At 36.3% G+C, this 20,063-nt stretch overlaps 3 protein-coding genes, 1 non-coding gene and 1 pseudogene across 4 annotated transcripts; 3 read left to right on the top strand and 2 right to left on the bottom strand.

The window, feature by feature from the left end:
* The first annotated feature begins 28 nt into the window (after positions 1-28).
* Positions 29-129, top strand: LOC140963700 (small nucleolar RNA R64/Z200 family). Its single transcript, XR_012172745.1, has one exon. It is a non-coding gene; the product is annotated as a small nucleolar RNA R64/Z200 family (small nucleolar RNA).
* Positions 130-1,373: 1,244 nt separating this feature from the next.
* LOC140963401 (beta-glucuronosyltransferase GlcAT14B-like) lies at positions 1,374-4,883 on the bottom strand. The gene is made up of 4 exons (XM_073422710.1): positions 4,042-4,883; positions 3,771-3,846; positions 3,571-3,686; positions 1,374-2,194 (listed from the first exon to the last, which is right to left on the bottom strand). Exons 1-4 carry the CDS (start codon positions 4,625-4,627, stop codon positions 1,680-1,682), a joined length of 1,293 nt encoding a protein of 430 aa, XP_073278811.1. The 5' UTR covers positions 4,628-4,883; the 3' UTR covers positions 1,374-1,679.
* Positions 4,884-6,031: 1,148 nt separating this feature from the next.
* LOC140962691 (uncharacterized) lies at positions 6,032-8,486 on the top strand (annotated as a pseudogene).
* On the bottom strand, positions 8,389-9,490 carry LOC140962692 (LOB domain-containing protein 7-like). Its single transcript, XM_073421645.1, has 2 exons — positions 8,652-9,490; positions 8,389-8,509 (listed from the first exon to the last, which is right to left on the bottom strand). Exons 1-2 carry the CDS (start codon positions 9,389-9,391, stop codon positions 8,470-8,472), a joined length of 780 nt encoding a protein of 259 aa, XP_073277746.1. The 5' UTR covers positions 9,392-9,490; the 3' UTR covers positions 8,389-8,469.
* Positions 9,491-11,037: 1,547 nt separating this feature from the next.
* On the top strand, positions 11,038-15,347 carry LOC140962847 (uncharacterized). The gene is made up of 5 exons (XM_073421884.1): positions 11,038-11,829; positions 11,904-12,485; positions 13,464-14,009; positions 14,222-14,510; positions 15,098-15,347. The coding sequence occupies exons 1-5, from the start codon at positions 11,191-11,193 to the stop codon at positions 15,136-15,138; spliced, it is 2,097 nt and encodes a 698-aa protein (XP_073277985.1). The 5' UTR covers positions 11,038-11,190; the 3' UTR covers positions 15,139-15,347.
* Positions 15,348-20,063: the final 4,716 nt, after the last annotated feature.

Genomic DNA, 20,063 nt, shown 5'->3' with positions numbered 1-20,063 from the left:
ATTTTGTGTTTTATTTGAATTTTTCGAACTTCTGCCGTGAAGATTTATGGAAGAAATTCACATGTCAGACTTCAGAGATTTTGTCAACAAAATCAGTGAGAAGGAAATTTCATTCTTTCTGAGCAGAGTTCTAATTTTTTTTCATTTGAAAACAATATTTTTTATATAAAAAAATAATAATTTTGACAATAAATAATAATATTTTGATAAAAAAATAATAATTTTAATCACGTTATATAATACATAAAACATGGTAATATTGAATTGGTGTTCTTTTGCATGAAAATATGGATAAAGACGGGATTGAAGATTTACAAAGAGTAAAAAAAAATCAACAACAAAGTTACATAATAAGATATAATTGTAACATTATTTGAATAGCACGGTCTCTTGACACGATTTGTACGCATATTAAAATCTTTGAGTAGGCTTATCATGAGATGGTATCACAAATCTTTATATATGAGACGAGTCAATTCTATCGATATTCACAATAAAAAGTAATATTCTTAGTAAAAAAATTAATATTTTTTCATGGATGACCCAAATAAGATTTCGACCCACGAAATTGATTCGTGAGATCGTCTCACAAGAGTTTTTGTGAAAATCTTTTGGTATTAAATAATTTCGTGTGATGCGTCTAAAGATTATATCATAAAATTAAAGATTTTAAAAATGATTCTTTTTTTATGTTAGAGGTAATGACAATTTAAAAATTAAAAAAATATAAATAAAGACACAAAATATTTAATTGACATATAATAGTTATCGATAGGTAAACTACAAATGTACTAAAATAAGTTTGTATGATATGATTTTTAAATAAATGAAAATGAAATATTTTTGTAATCTTCTATCAAAAATTATATCATGATCTTAGAAATAGTTACTTTAGCCCCTGTACCCTATAATTTGTATTATAATAATGAAGTATAAATATATTCGTAGAGACGAAAAACTAACAAATAAAAAAGCTAAAAATAAATAAAATATTGATAAAAGTCTTGTTCATATTAATTAATAAACTTTGTAATTTTGATATCACACATATGGATTAACTCATTTATAATAATTCATACATCAATTTTTATAATTTACCACTAATTAATGAATCAATTCAAAATTGTACTATTCATGAAAACATAATGTAGAGCAACTGCTATCTTAGTTGAAGTTGAAATTTTTTTTTTTATATTAGAAATTGAATATTTGTTGGCTGCCCTTCTTTGTGGTTGAGCCACAGCTTGTCATCGTTGTTGGAGTTTTAAATAATGAATAAATCTGTTGGGATATTTTCAAATGAAAATTCAATATACTATTGAACCTATGAAATGAATTTTCCTACCACAAATGGGAGAATCGGTCCCTTGAGAGAGGCCATAAACCAGAAGATCAAGCACAATATCCCAACAGTAGGAGCTTAGTTTGAAAAGTATCCTTCATTTTCTCATGAATTTGCAAACAAAAAAATGGCTGCCGTTGAATTTGGAACACAAGCAACAACAAACGTTCACCTGCATGCATTTGCATCACTCGTTTGCCAGACAACCGTGACCCTGTAATTACAAGTGGACATGGTTTTCTAAGAAAATGAACAAGATGGAACAGTAGAGCAGCAAATCTTGAACCGAGAGAGGATTAAGCAAGTCAATGGTGGCATGAACAAATTGCTTTACTCGCTATTGACATTGTCGTGGCCGAAAATTCTCGGTGGATAAAAGAGAGTTTATCATGTTCTCTAGTCTCTTAGCACCTGCAGTGGGTCTGAGAACAGTGACATTACCCACAACCGAACACGGATCAGTCCCATTTTCACGACCCCCCACACACCATCCTCCAGGAACAAGCATGTCTTGATTCCTAAACAAGAGTTCGGCATCAATTCTGTCGAGAACAGGGTCATCACGAGGAAACTTTCTCGCGAATGGAGCATTGCTATCTACCATCCTCTGCATGTGTTGACGAGTAAGGTAGTGGGGATGTTGCTTTGGAGGGTTATCCCATGATATAAAGTGGAGATCACTGTTAACTGTGGTGTTACGAAATTCGTGAGCATTGCAGACAACAGTGTGGAAATAGCCTTCAGGAGAAGAAATGAAGTTTGCATAGTACATGAGGACGGTTCGAGGTAAGTTGTCCCATCCCCATATGCAGTAGTCGATGAAAGATCGAGACAATGCCATCCATGCAGATCCTGTAAGGAAAATAGTTCAGCGAACATATGGAAAACGATCTTCTGAGGCACAAACAAATTTCTCAGAATTTAAAAAACCCTCCTAGGAGGAATTCACTATTTGCACCACAAACAAAAAATATGCTATTGCGTGTTCATTGTTTCCCAAGGTTTTATCACTGAGTTTTTTCCCTTCATCTCAATAACTCAAATATCAGTGCTTCAGATTTTCCTCTAAAAATCAAATACCATTGTCGGTAGGCAGTAGATAGCAAATATTTTGTGTGCAAGCACACATGGGTGCAAATTCAAGCTCTAGTCCCTTAAAGTTGGCACCAAACAAAGAAACGGCTGTGAACAAACTGATACAAAAAGGCAGCACAGACATATGCGCACTCATTAAAAGTTGTTAATAACTTGATCATCTTTGAGTTATTGTATTCAAAGTATCTACTTTGCAGTCCTTGACACATAACAATGGGCCTTTCATTAGATGGCTCTGGCTCTACTTGCCTTACCCACCACATAAAAAGGAAAGACATAACAATCGATGGTGACAATTGATCCAATAATAGACTCAACCAAATTTAGCTTAGAACATTGGAAGTTAGAAGGTGAATATCGATTATTAATTTTTAAAATCTCAGTCTATACAAGACCATGCTCAGAAATGGAAAATTTAATGCTACATAAGAAACGGGATTGACTCACCCCACCCTCCTTCCCAACGCCGGTGAAAAAAAATAGCCCAGAAGCCGCACAATTATTTTAAAAGCCCCAGATGTTCATACAAAATATTATCGCTCACCGTTCCACCTGAAGTTCCAAACTTTGGGTTAAAATGCTGGAAAGAGAATTCAAAAACTAGCACAAAAAATAATAGGAAGATAATACCCACCTGAAGCCAAAATTTGTCAACAACTCAACAGATAACTCTTAAACAAAATCTGGAAACACATTTCGTTTCCTTGATTTAAAAGACGATATGGCTGAGAAAACAATCAGAACCTGTTTATTAACTAGCCAACACAAACCTCGTGATGAAATTACCATCAAGTCATTAGAGAATAGATAGTTTTTCATGAGATGGAAACTAAGTTGAGCATTTAAATGAGAAAAGGATCGGACTAGTAGGAGTGGAGTGTTCATAAAATTGAAATGACAAGAAAGAGAACCATGGAATCCGAACTTTTTCAAAAAAGATCACACCATGAACAGCGGGATTTCAAACCAACAAATGAAGTTTTCAAAAACATTAGGTACAAAGGACATGAGAGAAAAATGAAGCATCCAAAACTCATTCCCATACCATTTCAGCCTAATAGGCAACATGTCTCACAGAGCAAACACAAAAATAATGGAATAAGATAAGCAAATATACAAATGCCAAAGCATACCGGTAAAGAGTTTAAATGCCGTAGGCACGCTTCTGCGCTGCGTAATCCAGAACACATCAGCCTTCTTGGACATATACAATCCTGGATCGATAATAACAGGCTTCGCCCTCTGAAATCTGTAAAAGTACCCACAAATCACTCAAAATCCAACAAAATTAAACATTAAAGTAGAGTTGGATAATTTACTGATGTCCACTTACTCTTTCCAGCCAATATTGCTGGTATGATCAATGAAATTGAGATCCCGAGGTAAGTATGAAAATGTATGCAGCAGATCTGGTAGTTATTAAGAACCCACAAATTAGAACCAAAATTTAACTTCAACTCGAATAATTTAGTATTTAAGGACTTAGCAAAGTCCTATTACCCCAAACTATCAAATTCAACCAAAAAATCCCATCTTTCCGCCAAAATTTCCAAAAAATAATGAAAAACAACCTAGGATAGAAAGCTTTCAAAATCAAATATTACCATCTTGAGTGACCAGTGGGTAATCTGAGGCGCTGAGATTTATAAACCAATCCCATTCCCCACCTTCCTTCAGCAAAATGGCAGCCGCGTGTAGGGTATTTGCCACCATAGTTGGCCCACGATAAGTCACCAGATTAGCCTTGGTAATCATCCGAACATTGTTGAATCTCCTGAAAACGAAGTGGGTCTCAACGTAATTCTGCAGATCGAGTCGCTCCTCGGGGGATGATTCCGCGTCGAGGTGTACAACATATTGGTTGTTGGGGTGGTACAGCGCCTGGAGTGTGCGGCGAAGCATCCCACCGTCACCGGCGGAGCCAGATATTAAATAAGCAAGGCGCGGGGGCGGAGGAAGGGTGGAAACGGGTAATGGGTGGAGCTTCGATTCAATAAATATAGATGAGACGGACATTGGTGAGTAGTAGCGGCGAAGCGGCAGCAGCGGCGTGCCATCTGGGGAGGTTAAAGTGGTAAGAAATAAAAGAAACAAAGAAACTATGGAGCCAATCGCTAGTGGGAAGATCCATTTTCTCTCCATTGTTTGTGGATGGCGCAAGTGTAGATAGTAGTTCTTGAGCTTCTTCATTTCGTCAAATTCTCGTCGAATTAAAAAAAAAAATGGAAAAACGATCCAAATACAACCCCTGAACTAGATGTATAAGCGAATAAATTGTGGGTTTTGATGAAAACTTAAATCTGAAAAGGCAAAAGGGATCTTCGCGGTGAATTAAGGAGATTGAATTTTATGATTACAGTAAAGAGGAAAGGGCGATGGAGGTGGGTGAAAGGTGAGGATTTGCTGCTGTTCGTTTGGTTTTGGTTGTGAATTGCGCCTTATTTCCTTTCTTCGATATTATATAGTATTTTTCTAAAGTATAATATATTATTTGGTAGAGGAAATGACACATAATAATATATTATATGTTAGTAGAACTTAATCATAAATTATAATATTTTTAAGACTTTTTATTGAAACATAATTTTAAAATATTTTTTGAGTCGTTCACCTACAAATACTATTTTTAAAAATATTTTGTGTCTTTCTTTTGTGGCCTAGACTTGGGGTTATATTGGGGTTCACTCACATGAAGATGATTTGCAAGAATAACTTGGAAAAAAAGGTTTTTAAAAAGTAGGCGCATTATGGATAAAAGTCGAGTGAAATATTTCTTTAAAACCATTTTTAGTACACTTCTATTCTTGCGAACTACTCTTATCTTTTTACCTCTACTTATAATTAAATCGTAAATTAAATTTCTTTAAAAGACATTCATTTCTTTGTTGCTATATTAATTACAACAAAAACTTTTTAATGACTCAATTTTATGAACAGAATCTTTTATTTGAGTAAAACATGAAAAATATTATTTTTTATTCTAAATCTGGACAGAAATGACTCGTCTTACCCAAACCGTGATAGGCCAATTTGTGTGCCACTTGATTTGCATCTCTGCGACAAAACCAAACAACCCAATCCGGAGGTAGATCGCAATGATCACAAATAAAAGAAATGATAGGCACTTCCGTAGCAACAACATATGGTTTTGATATCGTCGAATCAACATTAAGAGCATCCAATTTGAATATTACATACAAATAGCAAATAATTATTATCTGTAAAAGCCAAGAAGACTCCCAGGATGTCTAAGCTTGTATCACAATACCCTCGTAGTTGCGAGCTACAACGTCAATTCCACCATGTCTTTAACAACAATGATTACTACATTGATTTTAATAGTCCTTGACGGAGGTTAACTGAGAACCGAAAGAGTTTACGTTGTTTTGTACATATGATGACGATCAAGGTTCGAGTCCCACTCACCACCCCTAACCCCACCCATGAAGTTAAAAAATACATAGGCACTGGTAGATTGAATTTTTTTTATTTTTTTTTTTTGGGTATATTTATTTTAAAAACGACTCTAAATATATTTATTCCCATATGAAAAATTTTCTGAGTTACTTACAGGCAAACTTCAAAATATGAGGTATATGACTCCGATCTCTGCAATTTCCATGAACGTGCAACTCCCGATTCCTAATCCATTACTCAGCTTCACTCTCACAACCATCCTCGTACTATCCGGAAACCTCAGTAAGCGTCGAACCCATCTCGCCATCGTTGCTTTATCATCGTCAGTTCGTCACATTCCTCCCACAAGGATGTTTGGAGAAGACAAACCGCATCCTCATCGCTTGAGACAACGCCGCACAAATATCGAACTCGTAAGCAGAATGCAAGTTTTCTTGACCACGATTTAGATATAGACGAGCTGTTATCTTCCATTGGTCAGACCTCAGATGAGCACGAGCTGTACGCACTTATGTCACCTTACAAGGACCAGAGCCTCTCCATACGCTTCATGGTCACACTTTTCGTGCGAGTCCGTCTGGCAACGCTCTCTTGCGCTGCTCGATTGGATCAATGAGGTTGCCATTTAGTGAATTTACACCCCCTCGGTGTTTGTTTACAACGTGGTGCTGCGTAATGTGCTGCGGGTTAAGAAGTGGGATCATGCCCACGGGATGCTTGATGAAATGCGCCAAAGAGCTATCTCGCCTGACAAGTATACTTATTCTACTCTTACTACGAATTTTGGAAAAGAGAGCCTGTTTGATGATGCTTTGTCCTGGCTCCAGAAGATGGAACAGGATCGCGTGCCGGGAGATTTGGTTCTGTATAGTAATTTGATCGAGTTGTCTCCTAAACTGTGTAATTACTCGAAGGCCATCTCAATTTTTTCGAGGCTGAAGAGATCAGGTATTGCGCCTGATATTGTTGCGTATAATTCAATGATTAAATGTTTTTGGGAAGGCTAAGCTTTTCCGAGAAGCGAGGTTGTTGATTAGTGAAATGAGGAGTGTGGGGGTTGTACCAGATACAATCAGCTACACAATGCTTTTGACTATGTATGTTGAGAATCGGATGTTTTTGGAGGCATTGTCCGTGTTTTACGAAATGAGGGAGGTCAATTGTTTGCTTGATCTCACTACATGTAACATTATGATCGATGTGTGTGGGCAGCTTGACATGGCAAAAGAGGCAGATAGGCTGTTCTGGAGTATGAGAAAGATTGGGATTGAACAGAATGTTGTTAGTTATAATACCCTTTTGAGGGTTTATGGTGATGCCGAACTTTTTGGGGAGGCAATACATCTGTTTAGGTTGATGCAGAGGAAGGATATTGAGCAGAATGTAGTTATGTATAACAATATGATAATGATTTATGGGAGGACCCTTGAGCATGAAAAGGCTAATAATCTTATCCAAGAGATGCAGCACCGGGGCATTGAGGCCAACACGATTACTTACTCAACAATAATATCGATCTGGGGTAAGGCTGGGAAGCTAGACCGAGCAGCAATTCTTTTTCAGAAGCTATGAAGCTCTGGTACTGCGATAGATCAAGTTCTTTATCAAACCATGATTGTAGCATATGAGAAAGCTGGTTTAGTTGCTCATGCGAAACATTTATCTCATGAACTTAAGCGTCCAGATAATATTCCAAGAGAAACTTTCATCAGTATTCTCGCTGGAGCTGGTCGAATAGAAGAGGCTACGTGGTTATTCAGACAGGCCGTTGATGCTGCAGAAGTAAAAGATATGGCGACCTATGAACGCTTGATTGATCTTTTTTCTAGATATAAAAAGTACACAAACGTTATTGAGGTGTTTGAGAAGATGAGAGGGGCAGGATATTTTCCAGATTCTGATGTAATAGCACTTGTTCTGAATTCATATGGAAAGTTACAAGAGTTCGACAAGGCAGATGCCATGTATAAGGAGCTGCAAGACGAGGGCTGTGTTATCTTGGATGAAGTTCGTTTTCAGATGCTGAATCTTTGTGGTGCCAGAAGAAATTTTGAGATGGTTGAAACACTGTTTCAGAAGCTGGACGAAAGATCCCAACATTAACAAGGAGCTACATCTTGTTGTTACTGGCATATATGAAAGAGCGAATAGACTAAATGATGCATATAGAATCATCAACCAGATGATTGACAGAGGGTTTCTCAAATCTTGATTTTTTTGTTAGTCTACATCCGTTGTTGAAGAAACATTTGTTTCTCAGCTCGTTGTAAAGTGCAATTCTTTTTTACTGTTTCATGTGTATATATTCGATCATTGTTTACATCATGTATCTTCTGGTGGTCAGAGTAACATTAGCGCAGGGAAATGCAGAAGGAAAAGAAAGTTATTAAAACTTTTTTGGCTACATTAAATGCAAATGTTTCTCATTTTGTTTCGTTGACATCCCTCATATCTGTATATGTTACATGCAAATTTTTTAAAGCTGTGAAAAATGAATTACCAAAAGAATTCGCTGGAAAAAAAACAAAGAATTGGCTGGACAGAAAAGGAAAATCTGACTCCAAAATTCAAAACTGAGCTCCTTAGTTAGTCCGCAGCTTTGCTGTAGGATACACCTACTCCCCTAGTTGATCGTTGATCGGTGATGATTTTGAACTGCAGGTCAATTTGTACGTCTGATCAATATGCATTTGTATCCATCACCTTAGCATGTATTTATAACCTACTTTTTTAAATGTATGAAAAATTTCTTAATTCTAGCAATTTGTTTATATGTATCTGAAGTAAGTTGATGTACCTTGGTCCGCATGCCTCTTTATTTTCAATGTAAGATTGTCTATCATCAGCTGTTGTACTATAGAGCAGACCACCATAATCTGGAAAGAATATTTCGGGTTCTCTTTGGATGCCATGAACACCAGTTTGTGCTTCGAGGTGCGTGGAGAGGAGGTTGTGATTGCTGGTAACATCAGATAAAAGGTCTAATCCCAGCACCTGACCGGCTACGTTCTCAGGCGATTCAGCATAAATTCCAACATTCTTATTCAAGAAAATTTGGAAAGGTACTGATTCCGTGCCCTCGACATCTTGTGAATCGATTCTTGGACGATTGCCTCCAAACTCTTGCTGGGATGAAGGCCAGTAATACGGATTATGATCCACTTGCTGATTCGACTGATCTTTGTTCGCAGCTATCACCGCATTTATGATTCTTATGCGTCTTAATTCTTCTTCGGCAGCCTCCAGCTGGGAAGACACCTGGAGAATGATAAAACTACAACCATAAGCAGGAATATGATGACGCCATTCAGATTCGAATATGATGGATTTCATTGCGTCATCCTTTTGATCCTGAGTCTCCAAGGTATTGAGTATCTTGGTGACATTCGACACCCCGTACAGCCGGTGCACGTAATGAAACAATTCAGGCTTGTGGGCGGGAAAATACTTTGCCAGAGGACAGGCAGCGGTACATTTTCTTCTTCTATACCTGCATGCAGCGCAGGAAGGGGTTGAGCCACCATCCCTCAGTGTCATATTGATTGGACTCGATTATGATCAGAATTTCAGTAAAGAATTTCAAGAAATGGTTGTCTATATAGTTTTGGATTTAGAAATGGAGGCAGTGGATATATATTTCTTCTATTCTTGATAATCTGATCCTCTCGATATCAAATCCGATTCCAAAATATAATCTTGGATATGGGGGTAAATTTTTTTGACGCTTTCACTATTAGTGTTCCGTCTCCATTCTTGGTGTGGTTGATGAAAGATATTTACGTCTGAAACAAATTTGAAATCTTGTTAGACAACTGTCAAGTCGAATCAGATTTCGAATTATCCAATATGGAAGAAAAACGTGCATGTTAGAGATCATCATATACTGATAAGCGTGGCACACACACGCGTGTCTTGCAAAATGTAAAAATAAATTTAATAGAATTTTATAAAACTATAGAATAATATAGTCTATAGAGATCTTTGCTGGATTTTTTCAGTTTTATATGATTATTAATGAGAAGAAGATGATGAGCTGTTATTTGTTCCAAGAATTATAAGAGAAGTTTAGTTTATATATATATATATTTTTTAATGTAAAATATAGAGTGATTTGAGCTGATTTTTAGCATGATAAGAAGGGTAATTATGAAATTAAATATTTTGGTGTCTTTTAAGTTAATTACTCTAAGGATCTCATATTTAATATATATATATATATATATATAGTTTTGTTATGTTGCATGTCTATTGTGCACACTTATGTAAGTACAGATGAAGTGTCATTCGCATATTGATAACGCACTTTTTCTATGGTTCATCACATCCAATATGTGTATGACAACTCACTAGTGATATATATTTATTGATTTAAAATTGTTTTTTATATATTTTTAAAATTTTTGTTTATAAGAGTAATGTCATTTAATTTACTTTCATGGACATATCAATTATCAAATAATTTTTTAATTATAAAGGTTCATTTCTATCTTGATTTTGGAGATACTAACAGCAAGTCTTGATCATATACATTTCCCCCTCTATATTAGAGTAAAGTTACGAATATTAAGTTACAAACATTAAGAATCATGTGGAATTTACCAAAATAAAAGGCCGGAACTTTAAATTTGATATTATTTTTCTCTGATGTTATTACTAAAACTTTGAAATTTATTTTTTCTAAACTTATGTTTGATTTGTCAAATTCCATCGATTTCTAGGTGTAAAACCTAAATTGGTCAGCTAGAAGACAAAACGTGGATGCAGAAGGTGGGAAATCTATATGATAGAATGTGATAGTAACCTACGTACATATAAAATTACGAAAGTTATACAGATATATGTGTGTGAATAACCCGACAATCCATCGAGCGTTTCTTGATGACTCGCTGCGGCTCTGCCGGGCTGTTCGCTCATCATCATCGGCTGCTAAGTATTTGTCGAGATGGCTATCGAGTTGCAAGAGCTTTTGTGGAATAAAATAGGTAATTTAAAACAAGGATTGTTAATACAAGAGATGTAGAAAACCAACAAGTACACGCAAGATTTAGTCTAGCCTCATGTTTTCGTTGAATTAGCATCCAAACGTGTCCGAAGAATCACACCGTACATTTAACAAAACCAGTATTCAACGACCTAGCATAAAAATGATTCCAAATTTCCAGTCAACGGAAAGAGGGCAAAATTAAGAAACTTACAAGTCAACTCTCGCGTTAATCCCCTTTTACATCATCGCATCACATAATAAAGGTCCTATAAAATTATCATACAGTTGTGCGAGAAATATAATCCAAGCAGTACAGGACAACCGTAGTCTTTCAAGGAACAGATCCAAAAATATGGAGTTTTTTAACAAAGCCAAAGCTGTACGACTCAAGAGTCATCTCGACAAATACTTAGCAGCCGACGATGACCAGCAAACAATCCGGCAGACCCGCAACGGATCTTCAAGAAAGGCTAGATGGATTGTTGAGTTAGTCGACCGGAATCCACATGTGATCCGGCTCAAGAGCTGCCATGGAAGGTACCTTACTGCTTCCGATGAGGCGTATCTGCTGGGGATGACTGGGAAGAAAGTGCTGCAAACTATTCCAGATAAGAAGAACGATGCATCGATTGAGTGGGAGCCTATAAAAGAAGGGTACCAAGTTAAGTTGAGAACTGTAGGGGGGAATTACTTGAGAGCTAATGGGGCTACGCCGCCGTGGAGGAACTCCATCACGCATGATATTCCGTACAGGACTGCTACACAGGATTGGGTGATGTGGGATGTTGATGCGGTGGACATATCTGTGCTGGATCATGAGTACCTGCCGAGTCATGCTTCGAGTTTTTCTTCTGTGCAGGAGGATGACTATCGGAGCTCGGATTCGCCGGTGTCTAATGGGTCTGAGAGGCGGCTGCGGCCGGCGATTAGTTCTCAGATGCGGTGGCCGTCGGTTGTATCCGAGAAATCTTCTCACATAAGCGGAAGACAGGTACTTGCCAAGATTCTAGCTTTGTTTCTCATCCAGTTTCACTTTTTTCACCGGAAAGTTTAACTCTTTTGCAGGATGGAATGGAGTTCTTCCAGAAAGCGAAATCAGTGAGACTGCAAAGCCATCTCGGAAAATACTTAGTAGCGGACGACGATGAACAGACTGTCCGTCAAAGCCGTAACGGCTCCTCCCACATAGCGCGTTGGGCTGTAGAATTCGTTGACGGAAGACGTGACAGAATCCGGCTCAAGAGCTGCCACGGACTATATCTCACGGCGGCGGCAGCGCCGTTCCTCCTCGGTATGACTGGGAAGAAGGTCACCCAGACCCTGCCAGGAAAGATGACGGACGCGTCGATCGAGTGGCAGCCAGTGAAGGAAGGGCTCAACGTGAAACTAATGACCAGTGAAGGGAAGTTCTTGAGAGGGAACGGCGGCGCTCCGCCATGGAGGAATTCCGTGACACACGATGTGCCGCAGAGAACGGCCACCCAGAATTGGGTGCTGTGGGGGGTGGAAGTTGTGGATATCACTTTATCGGATTCGGATACGGGTTCGGCCGGACTCTCACCAGCTTCCAGCTTTTCCTCGCTGGCAGATGATTATTCGGGTTCACCGGATACCGGGTCCCCAATGGTGGTTCAGAGACAGCCACAGGTATTCATGATTCTTCAAATTTTCATTTTTATAATGTTAAAATATATCATCATTAATATAAAAGATTATATAAATATATAAAAAATAAATTTAAAATTTATGAATTTATTTTTTAAACGACAAAATATATATTTGAAATTCAAATATAATTTTATTTTAATTTTTAATACATAGCATAGCTAAAAATTCTGTGTACTTCATAGTAAATTGTCAAAGTCTAACAAATGAATAGTTGAGATTTGAAATGTGAATAAATCATGTATGTTTGATTATGAATTTAAAATCTAATATATATTCAACAAAAGAAAAAAAATGCTCCCACAATTTTTCAAAATATCTTCTTAAATGTAGAGTAAAAGTGAACAAAATACAGTCACAACAAATTCTGCAAACAAATTAAAAGATACTCAAGAAATCATATATAGAATTTAAAAAGTTCATTTGAACGAAAATTGATTAAACCATACGAATAAAAGTTAAAATTATAAGATATTGTATAAATGTTGAAAATAATAAAAACTAAACTACCCCTATTGAATCGGTACAGATATAATTGAGTTTGGCGGTGAGGAATGACCAATATATTAAAAAGTTAAAAAATAGACAAATAATGCATTTCGTGGTTGCTTCGTACTTCTTGATTCATGCATTTAGTGTAACTAATTATTTCTTTGAACATGCATTTAGGATCTAGGAAACAAATTGATACTAATTTTTGTAATAAATCGATGTAGATGTTTTCATTAATCATTAAAATATATAAAATATATATGACTCTCCATCATTTTTTTGAATTGGACGGGAAATGTAGGCAATGGAAATGTTTGATTTAATATTGAATTCGTTTCCCCATTAATCCCTCTTAGTGCGGGTAAAATCTCAGTTTTTCCCAGAATTTATCGCGTGATTTAGATCATTTGATTCAATCTTTGTTTTTTTTTTTTTTTTTTTTTTTTTTTTTTTTTTTTTAATCCACAGGTTTCTGGAATGGATTTCTTCAAGAAAGCCAAATCCGTCAGACTGAAGAGCCACCACGACAAATACCTGACAGCGGAAAGCGATGAAGAAACCGTGGTTCAAGATCGTTCGGGATCATCGAAGCATGCCAAATGGAGCGTAGAATTCGTGGAAGGTGTCGAGAATGTCGTACGATTGAAGAGCTGTTTTGGGAAATACCTTACATCCTCGGATGATCAGTTTCTTCTGGGCGTGACGGGTCAAAAAGTTGTCCAATCCCTGCCCAGGAAATTGGATTCGAAGATCGAATGGGAGCCCATTCGAGATGGGATGCAGGTGAAACTTAAAACGAGATACGGTAATTTCTTACGGGCGAACGGAGGGTTGCCGCCGTGGAGAAACTCGATCACTCATGATATACCTCACAGACACCATGATTGGATTTTGTGGGTTGTTGATGTTATCGAAATTCGACCTGAATCGCCGCCCAAAGTTTCGATATCATCTGATTCGTTTGTGGAGGATTTCAGCTCTTCTTCTTTTAATCTGAGGTTCCCAAGTAACGAGGTTTGTTCTGATAACTCTGATTATATAATTTCCATACAATAATGTGTTATTTTTTTAAAATCTATCTTCTAAATGGAAAATGTCTCACTTTGCATAATCGACGAAGAAGGAAAGCTTTTATAAACACATGTTTGAGTAAATGCTTCAGAAAATTTTGTAGAATTGTTTTATACCTGAGTCTTGACATTACGCTTTGTGCTGTTAATGCTCAGTCTATCGGTTCAGTTGAAGATTCAACCAGGAAAACTGAAGGACGTCTTATATATTACTATGTCTGTGATGATGATGGAAATGTAAATGATGCCATCGAAGGGCCATCTTTTCAATTTAAATGTCATGGGTTGCCGGAGTTAACTCAGAAACTGGAAGAAGAAACAGGGATCGAGAATATAATCGTTTGTTCGCGTAATCGCATCAATGGAAAGCTTTATCCCCTTCGGTTGGCTTTACCTCCTAATAATGCAACTATGCACGTTGTGGTTGTTCCACCTACATCCAGAGGTTTGTATACATTAAGTTATTTAATATTGCATTTCTCAATTCTTATCTGCACTTACACATATATACACACACCCTCACTCAGTGAAACATTCTTGTCTAAGATCATCAGGGTTGTGACGGCGAAAATCGTGCATAAGATACATATAAGAAATGAGTTTGAACCTTGAGGACAAGTTTCGAGTTATTAGCCAGGGATAGGGTGGGGTGTGGACGAGTGCTGAATGACCACCCCTGATGGTTCTTTTCTTGGATGGGAATGCTATTTGCCTTGATAATAATTGAAGCAGTAGTTGATATATACTTGATGATCAGTTGACAAGAAAATCAAATTTTTATCATCCCTTCAAATGAAAACATTTGTCTCACATTGTGAGTTTTGACCCCTAAAAGTCCTCTCCCCAGTGTTCAAAATCCTGGATTGCGATCTTCCATGTGTGATGGCTTCCACGATATATCTAGATTATCAAGTTCGTTTCTTTATGTATTCCTATCTCCAATTTCTTGAAAAACAATTTGCACACATACGCTTGTTCTACTTGACTGCGCACATTCCATCAAGACTGATGTTCCCCCCGTTATCTTTGTAGTGGCCAGTGATTTCATGCCCTCCCTCCCCAGTCGTACATGACATGCATCCGCTATCTATGATCGGGATCCCTTGGTTTGGAGGAAAGTGGGATGTTTCTTGGACCATGAAGCCAAGTCTTCAGTATTCTGAAGAGTGTTAATCACTTCCATTTTTTGGTTATTTGATGATTCATTGAACTTTGTGTGCTGATATCCGCTAAAGCAGTGATTATTAAATGATTTTGTGCTGGGAATTGTCAAATGTATACATGAATGTTTCTTTAATTATTTTANGATAATAATTATCCAAACGTGTGAAAAATAGCAGATACGATTTGTTGCCTTTCATCTAAACGGGGGATTGTAGGAGAAGAAGTAATTGTTGCCATTGTTGATATATAATAATGTATTTTCTTTTCTTTATTTATAAAAAATATACGATGACATATATACCGTTAAAAATATAAAATAATTATTAATTTATACACAACTAAAAAGTTTCTACACTCGGCTTTCATGACTCACGAATTGATGAGGTATAGGTTTTATCTGGGTTAAACTTTTGGATTTCATATGCATCTTGAGAAAATTCATTACAGTGGCGAAAGCACAGTTCTTGATTCGCAGAAATTGTTTATGACAAAAAAATAATTATTATGTCAACTTCGTCAAAGAGAAAAATATTATCGAGTATCGAATAGCTAAAATTCACTATATAAATCAAACCTTGTTCATGATATTAGAGTTAGACTTGTTTTTTAATTGATTTGGTGAAAATTATTTTGAATTATAATTATAAATTGATTATATAATTTTATTGATTAAAATTTATTTTTCTAATACAACCTTTATTTTAATCTTCAATCATATTTATATTTTAAAATTTATTTTTAGTGAAAAATAATGTTTTTGACATTAAAAAAAACACTTTTTCATTAGTAGGATGAGGTCGAAAATCCATCGTAACTAATATATAAAGCTTTGAAATTAAAAAAATTATCAAATTTAGATAAATATTTTAACCGTATACACATGTAACATTAATTACAAATTATCCATATCTTTTTCCTACACCAAGCATTTTTAAAAATAAAAAATAAAATTAATCATGAGTACGTAGCACAATCTGGCCCTCAAATTCCCAACCTAGCTTTGAGCAAGTTCCTTGGCTTGTTAATGTGCCATATCTTTAGCAAATTGACCAAAATTGAATATTGGAAAAAAAAAATTGAGATCGGTTTTCTAAAGGGGAAATTGGTCTTGAAGAGATCATTTTTTTTAAAAAAAGAGTTGACCGAGCTTAAAAAAAATACTCATTTTCTAAAAGTGCTTTTTTAAATAAAAAAATATGACCTTGAAGCAATTAATGGGTATATTTTTAACTCGAGGAAGGCTACAAGTTCGAAAAATTAGTATCTCAAAGACAAAAATCTTAAAATTAACGCTATATTTAGGTTCTCATATATCAAAACTCAGTGGGAGTTTAAAAATTTTGTTCTTGAGCGTTGTGTGTTCAAAACATACATATATAGGGTGTTCAGAATTATACCTTTGCGTTTATTACGCTGGACTCCAAACCATTCCGGTGTTTAGGCGGATATAGCGCTTCTTGTAATTCCCTACGAAAGGCTTGCCTCCTTTGATCGCCTAATTAGGTCCACGATCGAAGATTGTGTTCCTCGCTTGGTTTGCACTAGAAAATCCAAACGATTTCTTCGTTGAAACTGGAGCCTCCGAATTTCCAAAATCAAGAAACGGCGGTGGAAGAAGGGATCACATGGCCTAAATTTTCCCAAATCATTTTAAAGTATGGCCGAGAGCTCCATGAATCAAAATCATGGTTTTTATGTTAATTAATTCTTAATAAATCATTAACAAATATTATAGATTCTTAATCCATAATTAAGCAAATCTAATATGCTTTTGGCCAACAATTTTCTTCCAAATTTCAAGATGGTGGCCGAGACATGTGTATGCAATTGGGGAAGGAATTTTGTGGATTTTATGGAATAAAATCTCTCTTGAATTATGCCTTTTTATGGTGTATTTATAGAGTGAGACTCCTAATCTAATTAGGAGTCTCTCTCCCACAAGGACTCTATTAATTTCATTATATTTAAACTCTCATATAATTAATATATAATGTATTTATTAACATTTAATAATACATGACATAATAATATCATATACACATAATTTATATCACCATATAAAATATATACATGTATATGTATATTAAATTAAATAACAATTATTTAATTTATAAACTAACTCCTTGGTTAATTTAATTCTAGACTCCTCTAGAATATTTATGGGAATTTGTGCATGTTAGTAGTCACCACTACTAGCACAATCATTTAATTAGTAAATTCAAAATTCACCAAAAAAATGATTCCGAACTCATTGTAACCCTGATCGACGATCCGAGAGCGCCGATGTACCAAGGATACAAATCTTTTTCATATAATGAAAATCGAAAATTTCGAAGATCCAAATTTTCACTTACCATATTGAGCAGCTGCCAGTTTTAGTGAACTCCTTCACAAAACAGGCAGTTCCACTCTCCTTCCTTATTTAGCAATCATGCTAACTTCCACTTCTTCCATCCTATGGAATCGGCTCATAAATTCCTTTATAAGCTTCATGTTTGATCTCCATCAAACTATAGTCGCCAAATTCCAACTCCTTGAAATTTGACTATCTCAACGGAAACACATAATCCAATACTTGTGTGACCCTCAATGGTTCAAGGATACAGTTAGCCGTAGGTTCACATCTCCATGTAATTCAGAATAACATTTATTCTTATTCGGGTTTACCCTAGTTAACCCCATTCTTTTCATCAACTCCTTGATCAAGAATGTCAGAACTCATTTCTGATTGCACCATCGGATCATGGTAAGAGCGTCTAGTTGCATCGCCCCATGATCCCCTAGGTATCACTGATAGTGCCTACAAGAACCTTTAGTCATGGCTAGCGTATAGTACGGTCCCTTCAACACATATATCCCGATCGAATCTGCAACCATTGGTATATCGAGAGTTGCATATGAATCCGATAACGATGTGATTTATCTTTGAGTATTAATAGTGACATGGTATGTGCAACTAGGAAAACACATTTCCCTAAAGCACATTTCTTGCTCTGGCCAGAGACTCCTTGCACTATTAACTCATCAGATCACATAAGATATTTTCATCCGTAGGCGAACGGTGAATCCTCGACTACAATGCATTTGCTCCTACGTATTTCGAAACTACACCCAACCTCGCTACCTGATGACCCTCGATGGAGTCAGTAAACGGATCAAAGTGCATGCTAGTACGTATAGCCCCTACATTGTTCCGGGTCAAAGGACTAATGGTGTACAATCATAACTGCGGACTATTCCACTCGATAAGTGAGAACCACTTGGACCGTCTGCGGGAGGGTTGTTCAGTGCATCATCACATGATCACCCATCTGTGTGAATGGACATCTCCATGCCCTTGCCAATGAAACATGGCGTTTACATCACAGATGCTAGTCTCAAGCTCGAGCGACCTTTATCCTTGTTTTAGGCAGCTGAATCGACTAGGAACCTGTTTAGAATATACGGTACACTTCCTAATGAGTTTCATGATCTTACGTTGCGACGCAGACCTCATGGTACCTATTGCATATTCAAGGACTTTATCTATGCAGCTTGCATGGATATACAGATAAAGTATAATACCATAATCGAATAAAATCGTAAAATATTATTAAAATAAAGATTGTTTTATATTAGAGTCAATTATATATATTGTATCATACTGTCCTATAGCTTTAACACACACACTTGTACTTTATACGGGATACAAGCTTATTTATATGTTTAAAAATTCAAATATATCTATTTTAAAAAAAAAAATTAAGATCTAGCTCTTTATATAAATTAAAATATTTTTATTAGATGATATTCTATTGTTAGAATGTGCGGCACATGATATTTGATTGTCGATGACTGTCTTTTTCTCTTTTACATATTTTGACATTTCTTTTGTCTGCATATTAATAAGTAATCTTCCCAACTGCAAATAGTTAGCACCTATAACATAATTTAAAACGACAATGTTATATATATTTATGCTGAAGTTAATTAAAGAGAAATATCATGTCGGCAAGTTTTATAAATCTTCGATTGGATTGCTCGCAGGCCGCACAGTGATGTGTATAGATGACAAATTTTCTCGTGGGTTCGAGGCTCCGTGAAGAAAACTCGAAACATGATAATTTTGGAGACTAATATTTGGGTTCGAAATTTTAAAAAAATTTATCGATGAGACAATCTAATAAAAAATTTTNATATGGTGTAAAATAATATTATGTTTGGTAAGATTTTTAAGTGTAGGATAATTTTGAATTTTTTGATGAGAAGACAAAATTGCCCTTCCCCTTCGCGGGGCGGCCGGCGACCGGAAACGGCCGGCCGGAAATGGCGGCGGCCGGCTGGGGTTCGGCCGGGGCTCGGCCGGCGGTCGGCCGGCGGCTATCGTGGCGGCGGCGGCGGCGGCGGTCGGTGGCGGGAATTGGTGGTGAGTTTGAATATAAGAGAAGGGTAAAATTGGAAAAATAGGAGGTATTAAGAGTTGGATAAATAATCCTAGGGGGAGAGGAGGTATTATTTTAACCTACCTAATATAACTTAATCATTCATAGGAGGGATTGACTTGGTTAAATAATCACGCGTACCAAACAGCTGATTAAGTAGGATAAAATAATCTATCCCGGCTAATCATCCGAACCAAACGCAGCGTAAGAAGAAAAAGAATGACTAAACAAATTTCTGTAGAATTTAGGCGTTGTGATGATGATATGGATGGACTTGGATTCGAATAAAAGCAAGTTTGATGAGTCACAAGGTAGAATATGACTAAACGATGATGTCTTCTCCAAATTTCCGTCGACTTTATTGACCGTACTGTTGCCACGAGGTTTTCGTTTTATTTATTTTTTGGGTTTTA

This window comes from Primulina huaijiensis, chromosome 17 (assembly GCF_012295235.1).
Source record: "Primulina huaijiensis isolate GDHJ02 chromosome 17, ASM1229523v2, whole genome shotgun sequence".
In the NCBI taxonomy this organism is placed as follows: domain Eukaryota; kingdom Viridiplantae; phylum Streptophyta; class Magnoliopsida; order Lamiales; family Gesneriaceae; genus Primulina; species Primulina huaijiensis.
This window is presented reverse-complemented; position numbering and strand designations above follow the sequence as displayed.